The 25,036-nt window shown below is 42.2% G+C and overlaps 1 protein-coding gene across 1 annotated transcript in view; it reads right to left on the bottom strand.

Annotated features, from left to right (window-relative positions):
• The window catches only part of LOC129345769 (NAD(P) transhydrogenase, mitochondrial-like), a 65,651-nt gene that overhangs the window by 19,163 nt on the left and 21,452 nt on the right, over positions 1–25,036 (bottom strand). The window contains exons 7-16 of the mRNA XM_055002998.1: positions 24,071–24,258; positions 22,622–22,755; positions 16,696–16,887; positions 15,291–15,444; positions 11,847–12,008; positions 9,801–9,911; positions 8,882–9,027; positions 4,750–4,945; positions 2,206–2,439; positions 72–232 (exon numbers count right to left, since the gene is read on the bottom strand). Coding sequence (XP_054858973.1) covers positions 72–232; positions 2,206–2,439; positions 4,750–4,945; positions 8,882–9,027; positions 9,801–9,911; positions 11,847–12,008; positions 15,291–15,444; positions 16,696–16,887; positions 22,622–22,755; positions 24,071–24,258 — 1,678 coding nt within the window. The remainder of the gene's footprint in view (positions 1–71; positions 233–2,205; positions 2,440–4,749; positions 4,946–8,881; positions 9,028–9,800; positions 9,912–11,846; positions 12,009–15,290; positions 15,445–16,695; positions 16,888–22,621; positions 22,756–24,070; positions 24,259–25,036) is intronic.

The raw sequence follows: 25,036 nt of genomic DNA, 5'->3' as shown, positions 1-25,036 counted from the left end.
CACTTGGTCTTCTCCACCAGGGGAAACAGAGAGTACTTCCTTGTACCAAAAGCTGCCAACTGTATTCATACCATGATCGAGGAGAGTCCTGAAACGCCAAGAAGGCAAGCCATGCCCGTTGTATAGCTTGGGTCCAGCATGAAAAGAATCATGCCACCTGTCGAGGCAGCCAGCAATCCAGCATTCAAGTAATGGCGTCCAGGCAGGAGGAGTGGTGCTGAGCTTAATAAACCTAGAACAAAATGCCAGTGTTTATATAGTTACTGCATTCATATTTAAATACTAAACAAAAGTATGTGTCCCCACCCCACCTTTCTTGTCTCCATCAACCAAATATTTGAATTCCCCCCCCCCTCATTTCAATGAGATGGTAAACCTTGCCATCCGTAGTAGCCTTAAAAGCAACATTTATGGATAAATGAATACATGAATAGACTAGCACATATTTGGACTTCCCTAGATTTCTTGTTAATTCTCTGATCTTCATTCACACCTGCTAATAGCTTAATGATTTGCTAATCCTTAAATAGGATTGCCAAACTCCAGATGGGGCTTCAATTTTTTTTCAGACTACAGAGATCAGTTCTCCTGGAGGAAACGGGAGTTTCAGGGGGCGGGCTCTATATCGTCACATACCCACTCGAGTTTCTTCCCTTCCCCAAATGCTACCCTCTCCATGCACTTCTCCTAAATCTCCAGTTTTCCAAGTTGGAGATTGCAAACCAGAAGATGTAACTGTTAAAACCAATAAAGATCAGTGAGGGAAGAGGACAGAAAGTCTTGACTTGGCTGCTTCTTTAAATGGTACCTCTTCTGCCCATTTTAGCCAACAGAACAGCCCTTAGTGGCAGAAAGTTATGTGCAGGGAACTGCTAGGATCTCTGCTTGAGGTCTGGCTACCCAGAAGCTCTACAGTCTAATGAGGAAGTATGAGCCAAGCCACAAGTGACGCCTGACACAGGTTGGACACTTGTTAGCTTACCTCAAGTTTTGATGGGAAATGTAGGCGTCCTGGTTTTACAGCTTGGCTCTCCATTACAGCTGCAAGACCAGGATGCCTACATTTCCCATCAAAACTTGAGGGAAGCTGACAAGTGTCCAACCTGTGTCAGGCGTCACTTGTGGCTTGGCTCTAAGTTGGTGATGTCTGACTTATCAGAGACCACATTAAACAGAAGCAGGCCTTGGTTCATTACTTCTTAAGCTTCCCATAGCAAGTCCAGAACGATGAGAAGGGCCTCCAGTCCATAGCTACTGGAACTTTTACAGCGGTAATCTCCCAAATCTAGTCATTTTTCACAGGGGGAATCCTGCTATTTCTGAAGCCATTGTTCCCTTTCTAGAAAGGAAACCATCTCTGTCCTTATGCTTTAAGAGGTAAACGTAATTCTAATTTGAGTATGTCTGTCCCTGAAAGCTCACATTCGCTGGGTCGCCATGTCAGTAGCAACATGGTGCTCAGTTACTGAACGGAAGCTCCAGTGTGAATTTTGATCCTCATAACAGTTCTGTCAGCAGGTCAAACTGAGATATGGTGACTGGTCACATCCAAACATGACTGGCTATTGAGTTACTGCAAAAATGTGTAACTAGATTGCATTGGTCACACAAGATAACCTCGTTACTAATGACTGCCATAGCACAATTCCCAACCAGTGTGGATGTAGCCACCATGAGCTTTATTACTGAACAGGAATTTGAAACAAGGGCCATTTCCAGATGGCTTACCTGCACCCAGTACATCGCGCCACGTTGCGGGGAAAACGCGAAATATCGCATTTTCTCACGCGAGTTTTGCGGGACGTCGCGCAAAACTTGCGCGAGAAAACGCGGTATTTCGCGTTTTCCCCGCAACGTGGCACGACGTACCGGGTGCAGGTAAGCCATCTGGAAACGGCCAAGGTTTTCTCAGTCTAAATCCAATACTTTATGCAGTATACATTTGCTTTTACACACCCAACATAAAGCCATTTGTAATATCGTGGTATTGCACTGGCTCTGTATTTAATTTACTCCTAGGCTATTTACTAGTTCAGCGAATCTTGGGATTAAGCCATGAGATTTTCAAAGTTTTTTTTTTTCAAAAGGCTGGCACTGATCCTTCTGGAAATTCAGTGTGAACAGAATTCCTAACTCTTTGGCAATCTTAACAGTGTGGGCTGTACCCTATATCTTTCTGTGTCTAAACCACAAAGCCAAGCATACCTTGTAGTTTTCCATATGCCACCAAAGAACCACTGAATGTTACTCCCCCAATATAGGTGCCTAAGTAAGCCACGGTTTTGAGAACATTGGCAGAAGGGTGGACATCAAGGTGTGGATACTCGATCATGTACTCCGCGATGCACGTCAGAACAGCTGCCAAGCCAACCAGACTGTGAAATGCAGCAACTAGCTGTGGAAGGTCAGAGATTTCAATCCGTTTCGCAATGGTGAGACCTGCAAAAAAATGAATTGATTTAGATCCAAGATTAAAGATGTTATATTGTATTTCATACCCGCTCTAAAAGTATAAACAGCCCCGTTAAGTAACAAAGGGCTGTTTACTTTCTTAGGTTATTTTCCTTTTTTGTGCAAAGGCAGAAGAATTTACGAAAAGTTCTGTTGGGTCAGAGCAAAGCCCCTTCCAGCCCAGTATCCAGTTTCCCACAGTGACTGGCCAGATGCTTCCAAGAAGATCACAAGCAAAGTATGGAGGCAACCAGCCTCCCCTCCTGTTGTCCTCCAACAACTGGTTTTCAGCTGCATGCTGCCTCTGAACCCAGAGGCTCCATTCAAAGTGTCATGATGACCAACAGAGCTATCCTCTCTGGATTTTTCTAATTTTAGTTCAAAGACAGCAGTCACCATATCTTGGGGCAACAGATTCTGTAAACTGATTATACATGAAATGAAAAAAAATACTATCTTTTGTCCTGTCCTGAATCAACTGCTAATCTTATTCCACTGGGAGACCTCAAGTTCTAGCATTATGACTGGGAGAGCGCTACCTCTCTATCCACTTTCACCAACCCATGCATAATAGGAAACACAGTAGGAAATTATAACCTCATTTTAAGTCTCTTCCAAAAACATGTCACAGGGACCTTTCATGGCAATAACATCTAAAGAAAAATGAACAAACATGAGACCAAGTCACAGCCGCATCAGCGGGAGGGGTGTGCGAGTGCCTGATTTGTGGCCACAGAAATCAAAAGTCCCAGATGCATTATGCTTGCAGAATATATAAAATGAAAAGAGAGACCACCAGTAGAGCAGATGGGAGGTGTACGGTTGTAAACCCTCTAGGTGAGGCCAGAATTACAACTGATTTCCACACTAGAGAGATCAGTTCCCATGGATAAAATAGCAGCTTCGGAGTGCGGACTCCGTGGTATCACATCCTTGTCATGCTCTATTTCTTTCCCAAATTCCACCCTCCCCAGGTTCCAACCCCAAATTTCTAGGAATTTCCCAACCCAGGAGGCAACATAAAATCAGTGACTTTTTAAACTGTCTTCTGGGGTAGTTTATCAGGGGCTCCTTAATGAGCAGATAACAAGCTTCCCTGAAACGTGGCTTGCCTGCCATACCACTGCAAAGGGCAGCCGCAGGAGAAAGTTGGCTATATATTGGTAAGAATAATTCAAGAGGGGTAATTGTGTTAGTGTTTCGTAAAAAAAATAAAAACAGCAGTCCAATGACACCAAGTATAAACAACTGCTAAGGATGAACGCTTCACGCATCTGATGAAGTTAGCTCTGATTTATTAGTTTTTTACGTACCTGCTTTTAATTTCCTGCTTCTCAATGCTCAGTTTGGTAAAACCAGTTTAGCCAGCTGCTTAGTTGCTGTGAGTTCTTGGAGAAACAACGTTGATGCTAGGCTCTCACCCCTGCCACTTTTACCCACTTTTGCAGTGGGAGAAAATGTAGGGAGGAGGGGTGAGTTGATATCGCAGATGCAGTTAGGTCACATCTGGTTGACAAATCTCCAAGGCTCTAGGAATTTCCCCAATCTTTACCATAGAGATTGGGGGAATTGCTTGAGCAGTGAAGGAGAAGGCAGTCACTTCCAGGTCATCACCTGGAAATGGTTGCCTGATTCGTGATGCTCTCCCTCCTCACTAGCTCCTCAGGTTGCCAGCCCCCAGGTAGTAGCTGGAAATCTCCCGGAAATACAATAGTTCTCCAGGTCACAGAGATCAGTTCCCCTGGAGAAAATGGCTGCTTAGAATGGTGAACTCTAAGGCATTATACACTGCTGAGGCCCCTCCCCTCCTCAAACCCTGTCCTCTCTAGGCTCCACCCCCAAAATCTCCAGGAATTTCCCAACATGGAGCTAGCAACACTAGCAATGAGATCATGTGTGTAATTAAATGACAGCATGTCCTAAAACATGCTGACCTGGATAGCCCAGGTGAGCCTGATCCTGTCAGATCTCAGAAGCTAAGCAGGGTTGGCCTTGGTTACTAATTGGATGGGAGACCTCCAACAAAGACCAGGGTTGCCAAGGCAGGCAATGGCAAACTACCTCTGTTAGTCTCTTGCCTTGAAAACCCCACTAGGGGTTGCCATAAGTCAGCTATGACTTTAGGGCACCACACACACAAGTCCTAGAACACATTGAAACAACACTTCCTTGTATCTGCAGAAAGGAGAAGTCCGCCGTTACTAATATTTTCCCTGAGGTTCCCTTGGAAGGTTTCAAGGGTCACCTCTGAGAACAGAGATGGAAACCACTCGGCCTAGTACAAGGTGCTGAACTTACCCATGGTGCCACCCATCGCCATAGCTGTGGACATTTGGCCCAGTAGTTCTGGTGATGGTTTCAAAGCTCCCAATGTAGCCGCAATGCCACTGGCAACTCCAATCATCCCTAGAGCATTGCCAAGTCTCGATGTATTCTGGCTAGACAGCCCCGCAAGTGCACCGACACAGCAAAGGCCTGAGCCCAGATACATCATCTGAAGGGACAAAGCAGAGGATGCCTAGGTTAAAAAGTTACAGCAACCGAAGGCAATATTTTGAACTATAAACAAGCTACAAGAGCCAAAAAGATGACTGTGTCCACTGACCCACTCAGCTGAAACACAGAGTGTGTACAGTTACAGACATTCCTATGTACTTTTGGGGATCCTTGTCTCTTGGTACCCACTTGGTCCTCAGCAGCTGAGGAGCATCAAGAAAGCAGCTGAAGTATACAGACTGGGAATCAAGAAAGGATCAGACAGGATTACCCTGGGCTAGAAATGACCCATGGGCTACCAGTAGCTATAGCCATTCTTATAGTTCCAATTCAAGCTGGTGAAAGGGGGAAATTCATTCTTCACTCAGGTAACAGTGACTTGAAACCACCTAAATTGTCTCTTGATGCCCAGTGTCTTTATAAGAGTCTTCACACTCACAAATCAGAGTATAATTTTAACTAAAGCCTCTGAGTATAGCTCACATCTTGGAATGTGTTTGTTATTACTCTGAGAATCTGAGTCATTTTATTGTCTCTAAGCTTCTAATGGTCTCCCGTTTCCAGTCCTCAAATATATATGCAAGGTCAGATGTGTGCATGAGTAACTGGGAAAAGGCTTAGCTTTTTCTATTCCCCTTGGAGAAAAGTAACAAAGGAATAATTGATTAGCTCAGGATTAAAGTTTCTTAGTAGAACTATTCCTGATAGATTTATTACTTTCTCTTCTACTCTGAATGTGATTTTAATGGGTTTTAACCATTCTCTTTATGTCTGGAAGAATTGCATTTACTTTTCCAGGCTACTAGTTCAAACACATTTTTAAAATGCCCACATTATGAGATCATTCCATCAGATTTTGCTATTACTTTGATTCTTTAGTGTTTTGATATACCAAGAGGCTTTGAAATCGCTGCATGACAATGCATTTATATACAACATGTGCTGTTCTCTCCTGTCTGAAAAAGCATATGCTATTTTATTTCTATTCACAAATGTTCAACATTACCTTTGCATTAATAAATTTGTAACAGTTGATAAGCATGAATAAAAAATGTTCATAAAAGTCACATGCACACCTGAATAATTTAAATAAGTGAAGTCATTCTACTACCATTTTAAAAAGCCTATCTCCAAACTCCTTTTATTCTGTGACTTCACAGATGTTCAAGATGTGGGTAAAAATGTGATCAAAAATTTTTCCTGATGAAGAGAATATTTCTAAGATACCCTTTTGCTCCATGGGAGGTGAAGCTAAAATAAACCATTCAAAAATTGGGTAGTGTGTGTATATGAGTAAATAATGATAAAAGTGTTGCATTCTTTAAACCTGTTGTGATAATTACCTTGAGATTTTTTGGAGGAAGAACAGGATACAAATGCAAATAACATAAGTAATATGCAAGTGTACTAACTTGGCAGTATATCTTCAGCATATTTGAACAAAGTATTGATGAAAACCCAACTTTGAAAGTATTTATTGCAAAGTCCAACACACATCTCTCACAGTGGTCCTCAGAATATACTAGGCTCAGATCTAATAAGTGTAGTGAGGCAAATGTTGTGTCACTTTGAATCTTGACAATCATTTGTCGGCATCTGCTCTAAGTTTACCATTCAGCTTCGGCTCAAAGATCACCTGGATATTTAATAAAATAACAGACTTTTTATTGAACAGCTTTCTTTGGTCTGTTATTTGATGGAAAACATGGCCTGGTTCTGTCCACATAACCCAAGTATCAGGTATCAAAGTGTGTTAGGTTTACATAATATCAAAGGAGGAGACCCCCACTGAGAAAAGTATCCTGTAAACAGCTGTTTGGTAAACAGCTTACGAGCTTATACCTCTGCTTAATGAGCTAAAGTTTCAGAGTACTTTCAGATTTCTTTCCAGGCATGATTTTGTTTACAAACAGCATCTTGAACATTAGCCGGTCCAATAAAATGTATCCCCCCGCCCCCCACTTGCTTGTTTAAAGTACTTTAAAGTACAGGCTGAAAAGCGACTCCTTATTTATTTTTCTGTTTTTATTCCTCTGGGAAATGCTAAACTCTGAGGGGCTTGTAAAGGCTTCATTTTAAGAAGGAATTGTAGGACCTTGCCGTTATGCAGGAGTGGGACCCAGTCCTCTACCAAGGTGATGAAAACAGGTTGGAAGTAATTGGCAGGGGCAGAATCTTGCTGCAAGACAGGGGACAGGCTCGTAAAACAGAAGTCCCGTGGCTCCCTTGGCGGTGGAGAGTGCCCTCAAGTCACAGCTCACTTATGGCAACCCCTGGCAAGGTTTTCAAAGCAAGAGACTAACAGAGGTAACAGTAAGTGCCTCTGCAAGCCTGGTCTTCACTGGAGGTCTCCCATCCAATTACTAACTAAAGCCGACCCTGCTTAGCTTCTGAGATCTGGCTCACCTGGGCTATTCATGTCAGGCCACATAACCCAAGTATCAAAATCAAAAAGAGTCCAGTAGCACCTTTAAGACTAACCAATTTTATTGTAGCATAAGCTTTCGAGAATCAAGTTCTCTTCGTCAGATGCATGGTACATAAACTGGTCAAATATAGAAGAGGAGGGGAGGAGAGAGAAGAGAGAAGATGCAGTTGCGGGGGGGAGAGAGGGAGGGTGCAATCAAAACACTCCTTTGCTAGTAAGTATCAGGTATCAATGTGTGCTAGGTTTTTATAATATCAACTAATAGGGGTGTGATTCGAAACAAGAAGTGGTTGGAAAGCTTTTAGCAGATACAGACTTGAGCGTAACTCTTGCTGTGGCAAAATTTTTATCTATGGTTTTTAATGATTTTCTCTTTTAGCGACATATTTTATATTTTGTAATTAATACTTGGCTATTTGATCAACCATTTTATTGAATTGTATTATTCTGATATGCATGCAAACATATGAACCTGTGAACCTGTTTTGTTTATGACCTGTTGGTCTGTGAGCATGAAATAAAGAATCTGAACAATATCAACTAATATTAAAGACTAAAGGCAAATCCACACGCCCTCGGAGCATCCCAGCGTTGCGCTAAATGTTCGCTAAACACCCAGAAGTATAGCGTCTTTCTAGCGCGATTCAGAAATCGTGCTAGAAAGACGCTATGCTTCCGGGGTGTTTAGCGAACATTTAGCGCAACGCTGGGACGCTCTGAAGGTGTGTGGATTTGCCCTAACATTTATTCTAGCATGAACTTTTCTGAGTCAATTCCTCAGATGCAATTAAAGAAAACAATTTTCCCAAAAGGGGAGAAAGGGAGGAGTTGGAGCCAGATTGAGACTGGTGTGTGTGTGTTGGGTGAACACGTTTTTCTTGGGAAATACCTATTTATTCTTTTAAACAACAGGAATAGTGTTTAGTTGGGGGATCCATATCCTTCAAAAGAACCAAAAAAATTAAGTGAAGCAAATTGTGGTCTGAAATGGCAGGTGATGGAGTCAGGAGGGAAGATAGCCTCAAAGTCAGTGCATTTTAGATATGTGTCTAAAAACACACAGTTGGATGTATTTTAAGGCAACTCGCTCAGTTCCACCCAAAATGGCTTTTCATGAGGCCACAAAACTCCTGCAGCAAGTGCTTCTGTGTGATCACAACTTGCGGCTTCATTTTTTGCATCTCACAAGACAAGAATTTCAAGAATATTGGCCATTACTGGCATTTGGAGCTGGGCTACAAAAGAGATGTTTTAATAATAAAGAAATAGTTAAATAGTGGCATAGAAATACAAAAGTTGTGAACACAACTGCTACCCTGAACTACCTACCTCAGCATTTGTTTATTACTTTTACAAATGCCAACAAACCCTGAGATGCTTTAGCCGAACAGAACCAGTCCATTAATATAGATTGGACTTGCCCAGTTCTCTTGGTCATGGCATACTATTAACTTATTAGCACTAAGCTATACCAATGGTCAGCAAACATTAGAACTGATTTCTGACCTGCTCGATGCTGTGTCCGCTGGCAAGAGATGCACCATACCCTCCAACAAACACTGCTCCAGGAAGGAGGTAAAGATAATTATATTCTGGTGGATCTGTTGGCCGTTTAAACATATCCAGCATTCGCTGGGTAATTAAGAAACCACCTGTTGGAAAACAGAAACATGAACTCAGCTCCACCGCCCATTTTCAATGCCAAGGCTCACATCCAGAGCATATGAAATAAGGAGTAGATGGAAATATTCCTGAACAGCTACAGACCACACTCCTTTCACAAATTAAGTGCAAAAGTCAAATACAACCTCATGCCCTAAGCTTTGGTCAGAGAGCTGATGTCACAATTTGTAAAGTTTGTTTTTCAAAAAAATCTTAGGTGAAGCCAACTAGTGGGCTAGATCGAGCAGTGCACCCAACTGGTGCTACCCTAACTAGGGTTTTGCGCCTCCCTCTCACCCCTCAAAAAATCTGAAATGGCTGTCAGTTGGTGGCAGATCGTTATTAGTAGCAAGTTGGCTCAGCACAATTGCAATTTTTTTTTAAAAAAAGGAAAGTATAACTTTCAAAGCAAAAATATTGTGCCATCAAATAAAGGAAGTTGGACATTCACTAACAACGGGGCTTTTTTTCAGCGGGAATGTGAGGGAACGGAGTTCCGGCACCTCTTGAAAATGGTCACATGGCCGGTGGCCCCGCCTCCTGATCTCCAGACAGAGGGGAGTTTAGATTGCCCTCCGCACCGCTCAGCCATGTGACCATTTTTGCCAAGGGCAATTTAAATTTTAAAAAATTCCCCCCTTGTTCCAGCTGACCCAAAGTGACATCATTGTGTGGTCTTGAGTTCCACCACCTCTTTTCCCAGAAAAAAAGCCCTGACTAACAATAACCGTTAAGGTGAATCTGCACTTTAGTGAATTTGTACCTGCAATATTGACAGATGAAACAAAAGCAGCCAGTAAAGCTAATGTCTGAGGTACATTTGAAGGCAGGTAAGATCCTCCCATGAGCACCAAACCCCCAACAGCAGTAAGGCCTAAAGGAAAAAGCAAACAGGTTAATGCTTTGTAACATTAGTGACAGAGCAATCAATCGCTCCAGATGTTCCTTGTTGTGGTCAAATACATTTGATTATTCAAACTGTCAACCTTTCTCAGCTCATCAACTGAGTAAGGTGACTAGAAAAGGATGTCAGGGATAGGATGTTTAGTGGAAGGAACCCAGAACTTGCTAAGCTACAAAAACACAATATATCATTGGTAATCAAATTTGTTAATCACCATTACTAATTGCTTAGGCGATCATGCTGGCTTTCTGTAGAGAAATAAGATTATTATTGTTGTTGTTTATTTATAGTCTGCTTTTCTTACTGAGATCCAAAGCCAAGTACATACTGTGAGTGAATACAATATAATCAACAACTAGGACTTTCAATAACTAGGACATTTACAGCAAAGATAGCAGCATTGCTTCCACAAAATAGTAGTGTTTTCATCCATTCTTCTGGCTGGCTGTTTGCTTCCACACTGAGATCAAGGTGGCTGCCGAGACTATACTTGTCTCATACTTAGAATCGCTCTACAGGAGACATCAGACACGTGAAGAAGACATGTCGGGAGATGCAATGTTAGCTGGGAAGGGTAATTTTAAAAGATAGGGCCGGTGGCAGGGCAAAGGCTTTGCTATACACTGGAGCTGTGTGAAAGGCTGTGAAATGCTCTGGAAGGCAGCTCCAGCCCATTTCCATTCCTCACTGCCCTCCAGTTGCGATCCCACACCGTTTTAAACTGGAATGGTGAAATTGACAGAGACTTCAGGGAGGCGAAGATTAAATTAACAAACCCTCTGAGGAGCGATCTCCACTGACTCTGTCTTTTTAAACCACGCTTCCCGGCTAACATTGCATCTCCCTGTATTTGACAAACATGCACCAAGTCATCTTGTGTAGAGAGACTCTCAGATATTAAAAGACTTGGCTCGTTTATATAAGCAGCAGATTCAAGGGATACAAATGGTATTTTTATGGACTAAATAAGACCTGGATAGCCCAGGTGAGCCTGATCTCGTCAGATCTCAGCAGCTAAGCAGGTTCGGCCTTGGTTACTAATTGGATGGGAGACCTCTAACAAAGACCAGGGTTGCAGAGGCAGGCAATGGCAAACCACCTCTGATAGTCTCTTGCCATGAAAATCCCACAAGGGGTTGACATAAGTCAACTCTGACTCGAGGGCACTCTCCAACAACACAACACTCCAGCCTGCAGGCAACGAGTTTGAATGCAACTCTTCATGGATAAAACTCCTTGCCAGACAGAAAACAAGAAGTGAAAGAGGAGGGTTTTCTACCAGGCTCGTTTTTATTGTGAAAGGACTGTTATCTTTTTTTCCATAGGGAAGCATTCAAGTGTGCAACCCTAAGTTCTTCAGGCTGAAAGCACGCTGTCCAAGAAAACCCTGCTGATTATATAAACTGGCCAAAGGGGCCCTGGTGTCTATGTTTACACATTCCATTGGCTATGCGGCAAAATCATAAACTGCTTACTGTTTTCAAGCAGTAGTTAGGAATTAGACATATCATGTTTACAGCTCAATGGGCATTAGTGGCTTTCCACAGAAAGACGACACCACAATTAGACGGATGGCTCTCATTTTATAGGCATAATATGTCTATAAAAGCATATATAATACGTCTATGGTTATTTCCTAATATTTCTTGTGAAACCATTATTCTCACATGATGGTTTCGCTTGATAACCTTGAACATGCGATCTATCAAGCAATTAACCAACAACGGGAGCCAATAAAAGCACATTCCTGTGTGTGGTCACCGGTGACTGTTGGCCAGTACCTTGGATCTGAATGTGCGGATTTGTTTTGTGTTTTCCCACTCTACATAAGGCCAAAGTCTGGCCCATCACAATTATTTATACCAAACCCACCAGAAAAGAAGCATATGACCCTTTTTGACTTACCAGAAATTGCATTTGTTACGGACATCAGGGGTGAGTGAAGAGCAGGCGTGACACCCCAAACAGTATGGTAGCCAACGATTCCAGCAAGGCCAAAGGTGGTCACCATTTGTGTAAAAGCAGCATTAGGAGAAATAAGGCCCAGCCCTAAAACTGTTGTCAGACCTAAGCAGAAAGAACAAGGCCCGAGGAGAATTGAAAAGGAGTTTTGCTTTACAATTCATAACTTAAGCACAGGTTAGTCACTTTACCTCATTTCTACTTTCATGTTGACCTTGACAACAATAGGGAGCAGAAACTGCCCTCTGAGACGGGATTTTATAGGCATAACTTTCATTCCCTCTGTTTGCCAGAACTGGAGACTTGCCTGGGATACAATTCACTTAGCCAAGATGTCTGTTTCAGTAAACTTTGGCATGTAGACATGAAAATGCCAGCAAACGAAAAGTAAAATATTTCAGCTGAGCAAGTCATGGAAGGACAGAGAACTGAAAAGAGCAAAATGAAAAATGGCACTAATTCTTCGCTGATTTCTTGACTTGCTTAGTAGAAAGTGATTGTTTATGTAGCATCTGAAAAATGTTGAAACAGACAGACCACACAGGCACTTCAAAAATACTTGATTAGAGAAACTGCAATTACCTTCTTCGGCTTGCTACTATTACATCATCCTGTTATAATGGAAGCCTAACTGGGTTGTCCAGGTTCAGATTTCAGACGAGTGTGCTGATCAACCTGTACTCTTTGTATGGCTCTTAGGGCTAATAATGTGCATTTTGACTCAACAGGTAATTCCTGGCTGCATTCACACATCCTTGGATATTGCACCTTTGCTGTGAAATAGCTACCATTGACAACTGGATTTTCCTGCATGGACAAGCCAATCCTGTAGCAAGTGATTGCTATAGTACAACAGTGCAACATCCAACAGGCCTGAGGCACTCTGGCTGTCCTCATCAGAGGAATTTATTCAGCAGTCAAACATAAATTTATGTCTTCTTCGGACATAACATATGTTGAAGAGTTGTGTCTCCAAACATAACCGTGAGGAGACATTTTAAAAGAACCCACAGACTGAGATTTTCAAGCCAGTCCAATATTGTAGCATGAGAACAGTCCCTAGGAAACAAAGCTTTTGTGATACTGAAGTAGCTTTAAGAACCAGTAGTGTGATATTATGATAAGATGATCAGTCTTCAACCACACATTTAAGCCTTGCTTATATGTAATGATAAAAGGGCTGAATTGGATGAGTTTCTGGTATGGCGGGTAAGAACAAGGAGATAAGATTTCCCGATCCATCCCCTCTCTCAACTCATAAAATCATAAAATTTACAAATATTATATCCAATGAGTGGGTGTCCAGCAGGCCCAGAAGTAGAACAGGTGTGCCCTGAAGGTGGACTAGGCTCTATTCCCATTGTATGTAATTTCTCTGCGTTCACAAAATTTTGCTTCTTTGTCCAAGCCAATCCCAAGTCAATTGCAAATGACAAAGTGATGCAGAACCCACCAGGTTCTTCAGCAAATGGACCCAACAGTTATTCTGACAAATAAATGTGTAAAAGTTTGCTTTGTTCTCTTCAGAAGTCTAGCACTTGGCATTCACTTTGTTGCAACATTTTTGTGTTTGGATTTCTACGAATTTGACTGAGATCAAAGTTTCAAAGTTTTGGTTCAGCCTGTTCAAGTTGTTTGGTTGGATATCATTATCTTTTTATAAATACCAATAAAATACCATTTTCTTTGCTGCCTGGTCCCTGGAACTTCCTAACATTCCAAGCCCATGAACACTAGGAAATTCGGAAACTGGATTTTCCAACCATTCCCAGAAAAGAATGTACCCAAGTGGTGATCAAACATATGGTTGGAATAATACCTTTTACCCCTTCTGCTAAAGGGGTAAATATTTTGCAATGCACAACCTTAACTCAATGTCAGTATTTCTGAAATCAACAGACTGTGTATCTTATAAAGAGGTTTACTGAACATGTGTCTATTAAAACCTGGCTTTTACGGTCACATCTTCATTTTCCTTGGAAAACGTATGGAGGCAGCAAATATAAATAGATTTGTTTAGTGAGGTGCAGATCCTCATTTTCCACTAGCAGCCAGCCAATTACCCCTGTGAAGTTCACACACAGGACACAGTGAAGATAGCAATCTCCAGATGTTTATCCATGGAATTTGATGTGCAGGTATACTGTGCCTTAGAACATTTGGAAATAAATAGCAATTAATATATCCTCTGTCCATGTGCCTAATTCTTTTTGAAAGACACCTAACACTCCTTACACATTTTATGGCAATCAGTTGCCCATCTTAAGTATGTAGGAAGCAATACTTCCTGTTGTAGCATAGTGGCTAAGTGTTTGGGCTGCTAAACCAGCATTCTGCTGATTTGAATCCCACAACTGCTATGAGCTCAGTACATGGACTTGGGTAAGCCACTCCTCTCAGCTCCAGCTCCCCAGCTGTATTGTGGGGATAGTAACAAAGCTGACTTTGTTCACCACTCTGAGTGCGGCACTCATCTGTCTAGAAGAGCAGTATATATGTGCAGTTGTTGTTGTTGTTATTTGCCCTGAACTCTTCCAATCAATTTAATTGGATGACCTCATAACTCTGGGCTTTGAGAAGGCAAATGTAAAACCTTTTTTTCTCACCTAATGATTAGTAGCATGGACCTATTTTCATCCTCCAAGAAATCAAACAGATTCTAAATTTATAACTTGCACCTTGCCCGTCTATCCGTCTGCACAGCCTTCCTTCTCAAGGAACTATCCCTGGTTATTCAAAGCCAAGACTAGCAATGTGAACTACTCCTGCCGCAGTTTTTAAGATATAACACAGCACCTTTTCAGGTTAGGGTTAGCAACTATAGGACCCTAGAGTCCATCCACCTTTTCAGTTGCCAGTTCAAATGGGAAAAGGGTGTGCCGACTGATAAGGCAAAGGGGCTTGATGTAGGATTACTTTGTGCTGATGCAGGTCATTTATTGATTTGCTTTATTTATAATGTTTCTCATTGAGATGCAAAAAGCAGATTACAATATATGAAATCAATGCCTTGTTATCAGCGGCATCAAAGGAAAACAAATCGGTGACTAGAGCTTTAAGGCAAAAAGGAGAAAGAGTTGCACATGCAACTGGCAATCCCACTGCGAGCTGTCTGATCTCATACTGCCCATCCCAGCTTTCAATAGCTATTTGGCTATAACAGCAGCAGGTGGCAAGGAGCTTCTATTCTGCTGTGCTTTTGATGGAAGCGCTTACCATTTCACATCAGTGCAGCTCATCTTTGTTCTGTATTGATTTTGTGTGTGTGCTTAACACTGCTTTGCCGTGGTTCTTGATCTGCTAACTCTCTTTTCAAAAAAATAGTTTGAGGTTTAGATAAGCAGTTAACGAACTTTCAAATAATGAAAAATACAATTTTTATAATACCTGTAGTATAAACACCAGCTGAAGTCATTGTCTTTTTGAATGGTGAGATGGAAGCCATTTTCTCAGCTTCTAACTCCTGGACAGTTCTTTGTTTAGCTGGGGGAGGGGGCGGCAAAGATTTAGGCAAAGGTGCTGGAAACAAATGCTTTCCTTCCTGTTGCAAGAAAGATTCCCATTAAGATGGATTCTGAAAGAACCTTGCAAAAACTGCCAATATAAGTAATTTGTTTTAACTGATCTTTAGTAAATTCACTTCCAATGTTGGATATTTCAATAAATGTGTATATCCCGCTGAATCAATTATGCTCTTATGGCAGCTTCCATCCCCACGATACAACCAAAAATCCAGCTGTCGAAAGTATGTTGCGAGCAGTTATTGAAAACCCCTTTCACAACCCAATAAATAAGCAACTCAATAAATAATAGCAAGCAGCTCATTTAAATTACAACAGGGGAAAAAATGACCAATATGAATAGGGAAGGCAAATAATCAAACTCAGTTAGCCATACGGCGGGGGGTGGGGTGGGGAATCACACAAATCTGTGACAGAACAAACAAAAACCTTGTGGGGGGGGCGTCATTTCTTTGCACATCTTAATAGTTGCACACTATGAATATGATATGCCCTGCACATAATTTGGGACTGGGGATTAGACCAGGAATTAAGACAGATGTAACATTCTTAAGGGCTGATCTGGATGTTCCAATCTCATCAGATATTAGAAGCTTAAGCAAGGGTGGTCCTTGTTATGACTTGGATGGGAGACCACCAAAGAAGTTCTGGGTTATTATACAGAGAAAGGCACTGGCAAACCACTTCCATTCATCTCTTGCTTTGAAAACTCTATGGGGTAGCCGTAAATCAGCTGCAACTTGACAGCACTTTACACACACACAACATTGTTACAGCAGTAGGAATTATGTGAAAGCAACCTCACGACATTCAGTACAAACATACTTTTTTCTTTCCTGGAGCTCTGGGGAAAAAATGGTTCTATTTCTAGCTTTAAAGCAAGGGAAAGCGGTTTTCAGAGAGCACCAACTGGCAAATGCTTGTAATGCTACCAATATACATTTTCTAGGAACAGTTTTGCCACTCTTTTTTTTTTTAATATATGAGGCTGGTCAAGGTGAAAGTTAAGCAATTATACACATGGCAGTTTTTAAAAAGTTAAAAGTGGACGCCATGCACAATAGATGAAAGTCAGGGTAATACTGATGGCTGAGTGCTTAGGTTGCTGGAATGTACACACACAATTCAAGTTGCAAAGTCTGGCTTTCACCACAAAATAGCCCACTGTGATTGCTCTTAAAAGGTCTACTCTCTTTTATGTTTCACTACATTCTTTTTACATACCTATGTTAAAGTGTTCAATAACACATGGGAGGAGGGGAGGAACTCACCTTCATCACCATAGTCCCTCTGATGACATGATCAATTGTCCCATAATCAAAATCATCCTTTGGCTCAAAGTAAAAGTATTCTTTGCTGGGAGAAATTGCTTTTAATAACTTCAAAATGTTGTTGGAATAAAGGCTAGTGGCCTGGGTAGCCATGCGACTTGGCAAGTCTGTGTAACCAATATGCACCACGCCCTGGAGAAGGGGGAGGTAAGGAAGTGAAATAAAGAAACAAAACTTCTTTTCCATATATTATCTTGAGACCTCTAAATGCATTCTGCCAGATACGACATAGTGCAATTTTCACATACAACAGTAAATAAGAACTTGCTCATGACTGCAAACGTCAGAGCTTTTTTTCAGCTGGAACGCAGTGGAACGGAGTTCTGGAACCTCTTGAAAATGGTCACATGGCTGGTGGCCCCGCCCCCTGATCTCCAGACAGAGGGGAGTTGAGATTGCCCTCCGCGCCGCTGTTTAGATTGCCCTCCACCAGCCATGTGACCATTTTCGCCAAGGGTGATTTAAACCTTTAAAAACTCCCCCCTTGTTCCAGCTGACCCAAACGTGCGCACTTTGCACGCGAGCATGTGGTACCAGGGGTACCACTTCCCACCAAGAGTTATCCCCTGTGCTGGCAACCCACTGAGTTCCTCCACCTCTTTTCCTAGAAAAAAAGCCCTGGCAAACGTGCCTTACCAATCTTCGCTTTACAATTTAACGGGTTACATTTTTTTCTAAATGAACTGCTTGCTCGGATGCTCAGGGAAAAAGGATTTACTTTTGACAGAAAGCCAGTGAAAGAACAAGCTGGGAGGCCAGTTGGGGAACCAGCTCTAACACCATATGGTGCTTATTTTGAGAGTTAAGAAGCATTTTAAAGTTCTTTGGGAGAAAAAAAAAACACCTCCTGGTCATCGGATGTTATCACGGTTACATAGTGTGCTTCTCAGATTAACTACACTCCAATTAACCCTGAAAAATAAGGTATGGTTTTAGAGATCTTTGTTTGTTTGTAATATTTTTGTAAACAAAGACGCTTGGCAAGGAAGAAAAGTGATAAATATTCCCTTTCCATCATTTCATATGAATATAACAACAACAACAAAACTCCTGAATGTTCTGATTTCTTAAAGGAGCTGCACATGTTTTGGCCTTGAATGATGCACCTTTAATACTCACTGAATTTACTGGTACAATAAAGCACTATCAAAATGTATCTAATTGTGATGGGCAGAATCTACAAATATTATGTAGGGCTCTGCTGAGGCCCAGTGTGAATAAAGATACCCGTATGGATAGAGGTCTCATCAGGTGCCTATTGACAGAGGCCAAGCCAACCACTGCAAGGGGGTGGAGGGGGAACAGACTGGACTGCACTACAATACTATCTCAATATGTAACACTTTATGTTCCCCCACAGCCCCAGCTAGTCATTTGGAGTAAATAAAGGGATTACTATTAGACTGGGATGAGGACTCCTGTCTTATAATGACCCCAGTGTCTGAGGAAGGCATTATGTTCTCCCCACTCCCATATCTGAAATCATATTCAATTTAAAGATAGTCCCATGTCAGCATAGTCTCATATCTACACAGTTCTTTTTTTAGTTCATGGTACAATGTAACAGAATGTTAGTTTTTATGCACGTATAGAGCAGGTTGCATTTTTAGCAACAGACATCCAAAGTCTATCAGTTCCATCTAATCTCCTGTGGTTCTTCTATCAGAGAATCTGATCCCATCACAATAGAATACACCCCACCCCCTCCCTGAGAAGGACGTATGTTGACGGGCACTCGGTTATATTTATTGTTTATGGTAAGTGTTAAGGACATAAAAACAACTGGAGAAGCACAATGCATAATCTGTGGCAGGTAGGGTTGGCCGGAAGAGGCACATCAAAGTCACTTGCCTGTGAGCAGGGAAAATGGCAGATTAGGAGAAACCACACCAAGCACCCAAGGTTACCACTAGCATGCCAAAAGGTCAAAGATGAATAATCCATAGCAAGCAGGGGAAGCTGAAGATTAAATGTCACTTGGAAGTGGGCATGGGGATTCAGGGAGAGAGAATTCTTTAGTCATTGTTATTAAATCCCTGTGTTCCACCTAGATTACTTCTGCTTCCCACCTGTGGTACATGTAGCACCAACTGAGAAATGGACCACCTGCCCTAGAAGACCCAGGAAAAGATGGTGAGAAGATCTGCTCTAGGCCTTTAATACCTTTGTTTCATAGTAATTTTGCACGTGCTGCTTAGCTTCCTTTCTGATACCCCTCGAGGTCCATGTTGTGTTTCCAGGACAGAGCAAAACTTGGTGACGTCCTGGGGGGAGGAAATAACAGGCTTTCCAGCATCTCAGGTAGATGCAGGAGTACTGCACCCACCATCCAAAATTCAACACACAGCCAGCTGACTTTGAAGATCCTGAACTTAAGTTCAGACTTTTGTTTAATGTCTCACCTTGACAAATTCCATGGGCGTTAGACCCTCCATAGGACACCTTTATAATGAAGCCACAGTGACCCCTAGTGGCTTCAGATAACTTAGTTAAGCGGTAAGGTGCTGGAGAAGGGGAAAATATAGGTCAGGGAAGTCACTGGCTTTCCTAGGAGGTCAACTTTCCTGCAAAAGTGCATCCCTACAAGACTCTAAAGGAACACACTGCTGGGCTTTTGAATGCAGAAAAAATGCAAAGATGTAGAAAAAATGCAACCACTTGTTCAAGCTAAAGAAAATCTTGAGACAGGAAGTGAAGTCATAAAGCATCACTCCAAGCTAGGGCTGAGGGAGCAGTGTGTCTCCAGGTGGAGGTTCAGGCAGCTGCTGTTGCCTAAATTCCTCGGAGGACCAAACAAAGTGGTGTTCGCAGGTTAATGGGTCCATTCAGCCAATCTTGCCATTAATCTACGGCCCCTCCCAAATGGATATGTGCAATATATTCAGTGTAAACCCCCCATACAGTTTTTGCCTTATCAATGGTGTGAGACAGATAGTACCTTCTGGTTTTATAAGCCAGGATTTTTATTTTGCAAATCATACTTATACTCAGCTCTACTTTTCTACGTTAACATGGAGAGCACGGAGGCTGCAAATACAGATGCTGGTGACAATTTTTCTTTTATGAGCAACTAAATCAAATAAATTACAAAGCCAATTTCCCTTCTTATACACATTGGATTTTAGATAGTTCCAATTTCCTGTTAATAAAACTCTGGAGATTAATTTAAGGGTTGCTATGGAGCCAGTTATTTTTTAAAAGCGTGCAGTAGCACTTATAAAAACCAGGAAGCATAAAACTTTCAAAAAATAGGGATATATTTGAATAATCATCTAATCTGTGGCCTCATTACTAGTTAGGAGAGGGATGCTCTGCTTCATTACACTATCATGTTTTAGGAAATATCGCAGGGCAGATGCTCCCTGAGTTATGTGCCCAGGCCTTTGTTATAGTTGTGATTTGGTGATATTATGTTTCATTCAGCGACAGGTGCCATTTGTTTTGAATTTTCTCCACTTGCAGCCCTCCTCCTAATCAGTTTGAAAAGCCAGAGAAGTGAGTGACTTGCCACTTAGGGCCAAGCTAGACATGCAGGTTTTTAAAGAGTTGGTTCTGGTCGATTTCTCTGCAGCCACACAGCAGCTTTGGGGAATGGCTGTCAAAATCACAGGGGAGGGAGGTTTTTCCCATTTTTTCCTGCTCCACATGAAGTATTCTGTGTATGTAGAGCAGTAAAAACAGGGGGGACTCCCCCTGCGCTATTTTGAGATAAAGGAAAGGCTTGAGTGGGGAGAGAGGTATTCTAAGGACGTTTGGGCTCTCCTTTATTTTTTAACAATCATTTATTTTTTATCTGCTGTGTGGCTACAGAAATCTGAGAAAGACCCTTAGAGGCAGTAGACAGCTGACTACGACAGCAATTCATAAGAGATGCCATGTTTGCTATGATAATCACTAAAGAGACAAATTGCTTTCCACCAGGGCTTTTTTTCAGCAGGAATGCGGTGGAACGGAGTTCTGGAACCTCTTGAAAATGGTCACATGGCTGGTGGCCCCGCCCCCCTAATCTCCAGACAGAGGGGAGTTTAGATTGCCCTCCATGCCACTGTTTAGATTGCCCTCCACCAGCTTGGCGGCGCAGAGGGCAATCTAAACTCCCCTCTGTCTGGAGATCAGGGGGCGGGGCCACCGGCCATGTGACCATTTTCTCCAAGGGCAACCCACTGAGTTCTACCACCCCTTTTCCCAGAAAAAAAGCCCTGCTCACACCATATAGGATTGCCTGCCCTGCATCAGAAAATGCCAGGAAATTTTGGGGGCAGTGTCTGGGGAGAGTGAAGCTTCAGTGGGATGTGGCATCACTTCTGGGTGACACTCCAAGAATTTCCCCAATCTCAGTGGTCTTTTACCACAGAGATTAGGGGAAATTTCTAAAGTATCACCATCAATGTCACCCCCCCAACTCCATTTTTTCTCCCACTCATCCAATTATCAAGGGTGGGGGGAGGGTAACAGTAAAAGGTAGGAGACTGACCTCTTTTGCCAGACAAATGGTCAGCCTGCCATCTTAACATGAGATTCTCCTTCTCAAATAATAGGGGATGAACAAAGGAAGGGTATGTGGGTCTGACATTACAGAGACGCTAGGAAGGAGTTTAAGGCATTTCAGTGCTGGTGAAAAATGAGGGCCTAGCATTCTAAGTCAGATGTGAGTCATGAATGGAAGAACAGCAGATGGCTGGAGTATAAAGGTTAAGGCTATGCAAAAACATTACTAGTAAAAGGAAGAGCTAGGCGGAATCACCCTAATTGATAGCAGAAGTGGAACTGGGGTGAACAAATGAAGAAAGGAATGCTGGGATTGATGAGAAACCAGCAAATCTGGAAACTTCGTGAGCTAGTTGGAAGACAGCCAGTGTGGTACAGTGGCTAGAGTAATAGGCTAGGATCTGGGAGACCCAAGTTCAATTCCCTGCTCTGCCCTGGCAGCTCGTGACTTTGGCCGGTCAAAAACTCTCAGCCTAACCTACCTCGGGGGGTTGTTGTGAGAGGAAAAATGGAGGAGAGGATTATGATGTAAACTGCTTTGGGTCCCCATTGGGGAGAGAGGTGGGGTATAAATGAAGTAAAATAATAACATTCAACATGATGCAACAAATTCAAACACATTTGATAAATTAGTCATTTTAAATTGAATTAATGTAATGTGTGTTCACAAAATTTAAAAATATACTTGGTTGGCATTGCTATTTTTGTTCACTTCACTACTGATCACTTAATGTTCACTTCTATGTATCTGTCCAGTTTTGTATTCTTTGAGTCACAGGTACCTAACATCATAACAATGGCAATTGATCTCAGGAAATCTAATTTAATCTCTGCAATGAAAAAGGTCTGGGTTTTTCCATAACCCAGTGGGAGACCACTTGAATACTTCAAGGATAATGCTGGACATTTTGAAAAAAAGAGAAGGATCACACTCTCTGTTCTGGAGTATCAAAACAGGAGGGTGGTATTGTAGGGAGGGGGTCTCAGATGTTTCGCTAATGAGTTAGGGACCATAGACTTCACCATTACGTTGCCTTACGTATTATCTGTTGCTTTAAATATGTACTCCTATAGACTACTTGTGCTTCACATTGTCTAATGTCAGCCCTAGAATTGACTATGTTCTGTTTCAGCAACTCTTCAACCCCGTATTGGATCCTTGCTAATGCTATGTCTTTGTAAACTTGTATTCATTTACCCTATGGCATTGTTATGGAAACGTCCTTGACACTGTATGGAAATACCTGCCCTTGTCCTTGCTACTGATTGTACTAATCTCACACGATGTAATCCGACTTGAGCCTCAGTGAGAAAGGCGGACTACAAATGACATAAATAAATAAATCAAATGAACAATTATGGTAGTCTTTGAACAAACCTTGTGAATGTAAAGTTCTCCAGGATGGGTGGTTTCCACATTGCCACCAGCCTCAGAAGCAAGGTCTACAATTACGGAGCCATCCTTCATGGACTCCACCATATCCTTGGTGATCAGGATGGGAGCCTTTTTCCCTATAGTACAGTGCAAAAAAAACAAACCAGAAACCAACACTGGATTTCTTACTCCTTCACCAGCTTTATATGTACTATTTTACAAAGCCCAAGAAGATACAACAAAGAACACAAGATTTGAGATGAATGATAACGGGAAACATCTGTTTCATCTCATCTGCAACATCTGCTTCTTTTTTTTAAAAAAAAGCACTTTCCATTTGTGACATTACAGTCTCCACTCAAATATAAAAACTTACTTTCAGGTAAACTGTTTTGTTTTGTTTTTTTAAAAATCCACTTTGACTACAAGCGGTACTTAAACGGGGCAATGAATAACAAAACAAAGCTCCTTCAGCTTGGGGGATGTATCCCCTCCCAACAAGCTGACTTCACCAGCCATGATATCACCACTTCCTCTCTTCCCACACATTGGCAAGGAAGGCTTCCTTGGAAATATGGAGCCCCACCACCTCATGAAGAAGACTGGCTATGATCCTAATTGGGAGTGGCCTCATTTGACCCAACTGTTATCTTTTTTATATTTGGCAAGGTGGTGGTCAGAAGTAGGAACAATGCAAATGAGGGCTTGATACACTGTACAAATAGTGTTGACAGGTTACAGCCAAGTGCACCCTACTGGTTTTTAAACACCTTTTCAGCTTGCTTACTCAAAGTCTTTTCTCACACTTTGCACAAGCCTTCAGAGAAGAAAAAAACAATGTTCTGAGTTCCTCTTGCTGCTTCCTTTTACTGATTTCTCAGAAGTCTGGCATAAAATGAAGCCTTGGCACTCTCCCCTGTGTGTTCTGCATCTCGTCTCACCAAGCTGAGGTTTTGGAGGATGCTGCATGAATCCTTCTTCTTGAGAGCCAAGCTACAAGTGACGCCTTACACAGGTTGGACACTTGTCAGCTTACCTCAAGTTTTGATGGGAAATGTAGGCATCCTGGTTTTACAGCTTGGCTCTCCATTACAGCTGCAAGACCAGGATGCCTACATTTCCCATCAAAACTTGAGGGAAGCTGACAAGTGTCCAACCTGTGTCAGGCGTCACTTGTAGCTTGGCTCTGAGTTTCTCCAAACCCAGTGCAAAGTGAGACAGCAAGCGCCCCCTCCAAGTTCTCTGTGCATGAGAAAGAACTTGGAGGAAAGGAAGAGAAGAGCCACACCTCAACCCAAGATCCTCATAGACCACAGAGAATTAAAAGGGAGAGAATTCTTTTGCTGGGGATCAATAGCAGGACAGTTTCTATTAATGACTGATTGGGCGGACTCCTAATTAGGACTGTGTTCTTCTAATGGTGTCTGTGATTCTTATAAAGTTGTACGGTACCTGGAATAAGGGCAGTGCTAATAACAATATCCACCTCTTTACACTGTTTGGCAAATAATGCCATTTCTGCCTCAATAAACTCCTTGGACATCTCCTTTGCGTATCCCCCAACGCCTTCTCCTCCTTCAGCAATGTCAACTTCTAAAGGTTCAGCACCAAGGGATTTAAACTGTTCCAAAGCGGGGGGCCTGCAAGCAAAATTCAGACAAAACTGGACATTTTCCAGGCCACAGATAGTTGATGACACCAACAATACACACTTTGTAATAACTTGCGGGGCAGCTGTGTCAGTTGCTTAAAGCAAAAAAAAAGGGGGGGCAGGTTAATGGATTCATTGTGCCATAACTTTTGGGGACCTCTTGCCTTGTTGCCTTTCATCCAGGGCATGAGGTCTCTAAGTAACTGGAGTAACTCTTCTTAGGATTTCACTGTTAATTTCAATACATCCATCTGAAATGACTTAAAAATATTTTATTGCATTTTTGTTGAAGTTCTTGAACAAAGAGTACACAGGGAGCATCAACGTATGTAGAATGGAGTGAGTTAGGAAAGGAGGTGGGGGGATAACTCAGGGACTTGGGAAGATGGAGTGAGAAAACAGGTACAGGAAGCGACTCAGCAGAGAAGCAGAGATTCGTTCTGGAGGGATAGATTGTTTAGGAGCGTCAGATGAATTTGTTATTAAACACTTTCCCACATTACTCCTAGTCCTGCCTGCCTCTCAATTACTTTCTTCTTATAATATGGTGGCAGATCAGGAGTGAAAGAGAGGGAAGGTATAAGGACCCTCTCCTCTCACACCATGGTCCTGATCCAAATCAAAACCCGTGGATCTGGGGACTGAGTTTCCAGTGGGAAACTTGCAAGTGCACATCTGACTGATGGTCCTTGTGGCGGACAGACGGACTGTGCCGTTCACAGTTGGTTTTGGTTTTCCAGACAGTGTGGGCTGTAAATGGACTGTGC

This window comes from Eublepharis macularius, chromosome 18 (assembly GCF_028583425.1).
Source record: "Eublepharis macularius isolate TG4126 chromosome 18, MPM_Emac_v1.0, whole genome shotgun sequence".
In the NCBI taxonomy this organism is placed as follows: Eukaryota; Metazoa; Chordata; class Lepidosauria; order Squamata; family Eublepharidae; genus Eublepharis; species Eublepharis macularius.
Note: the sequence above shows the minus strand (reverse complement) of the source record. Positions and strands in the feature narration are given on the sequence as shown.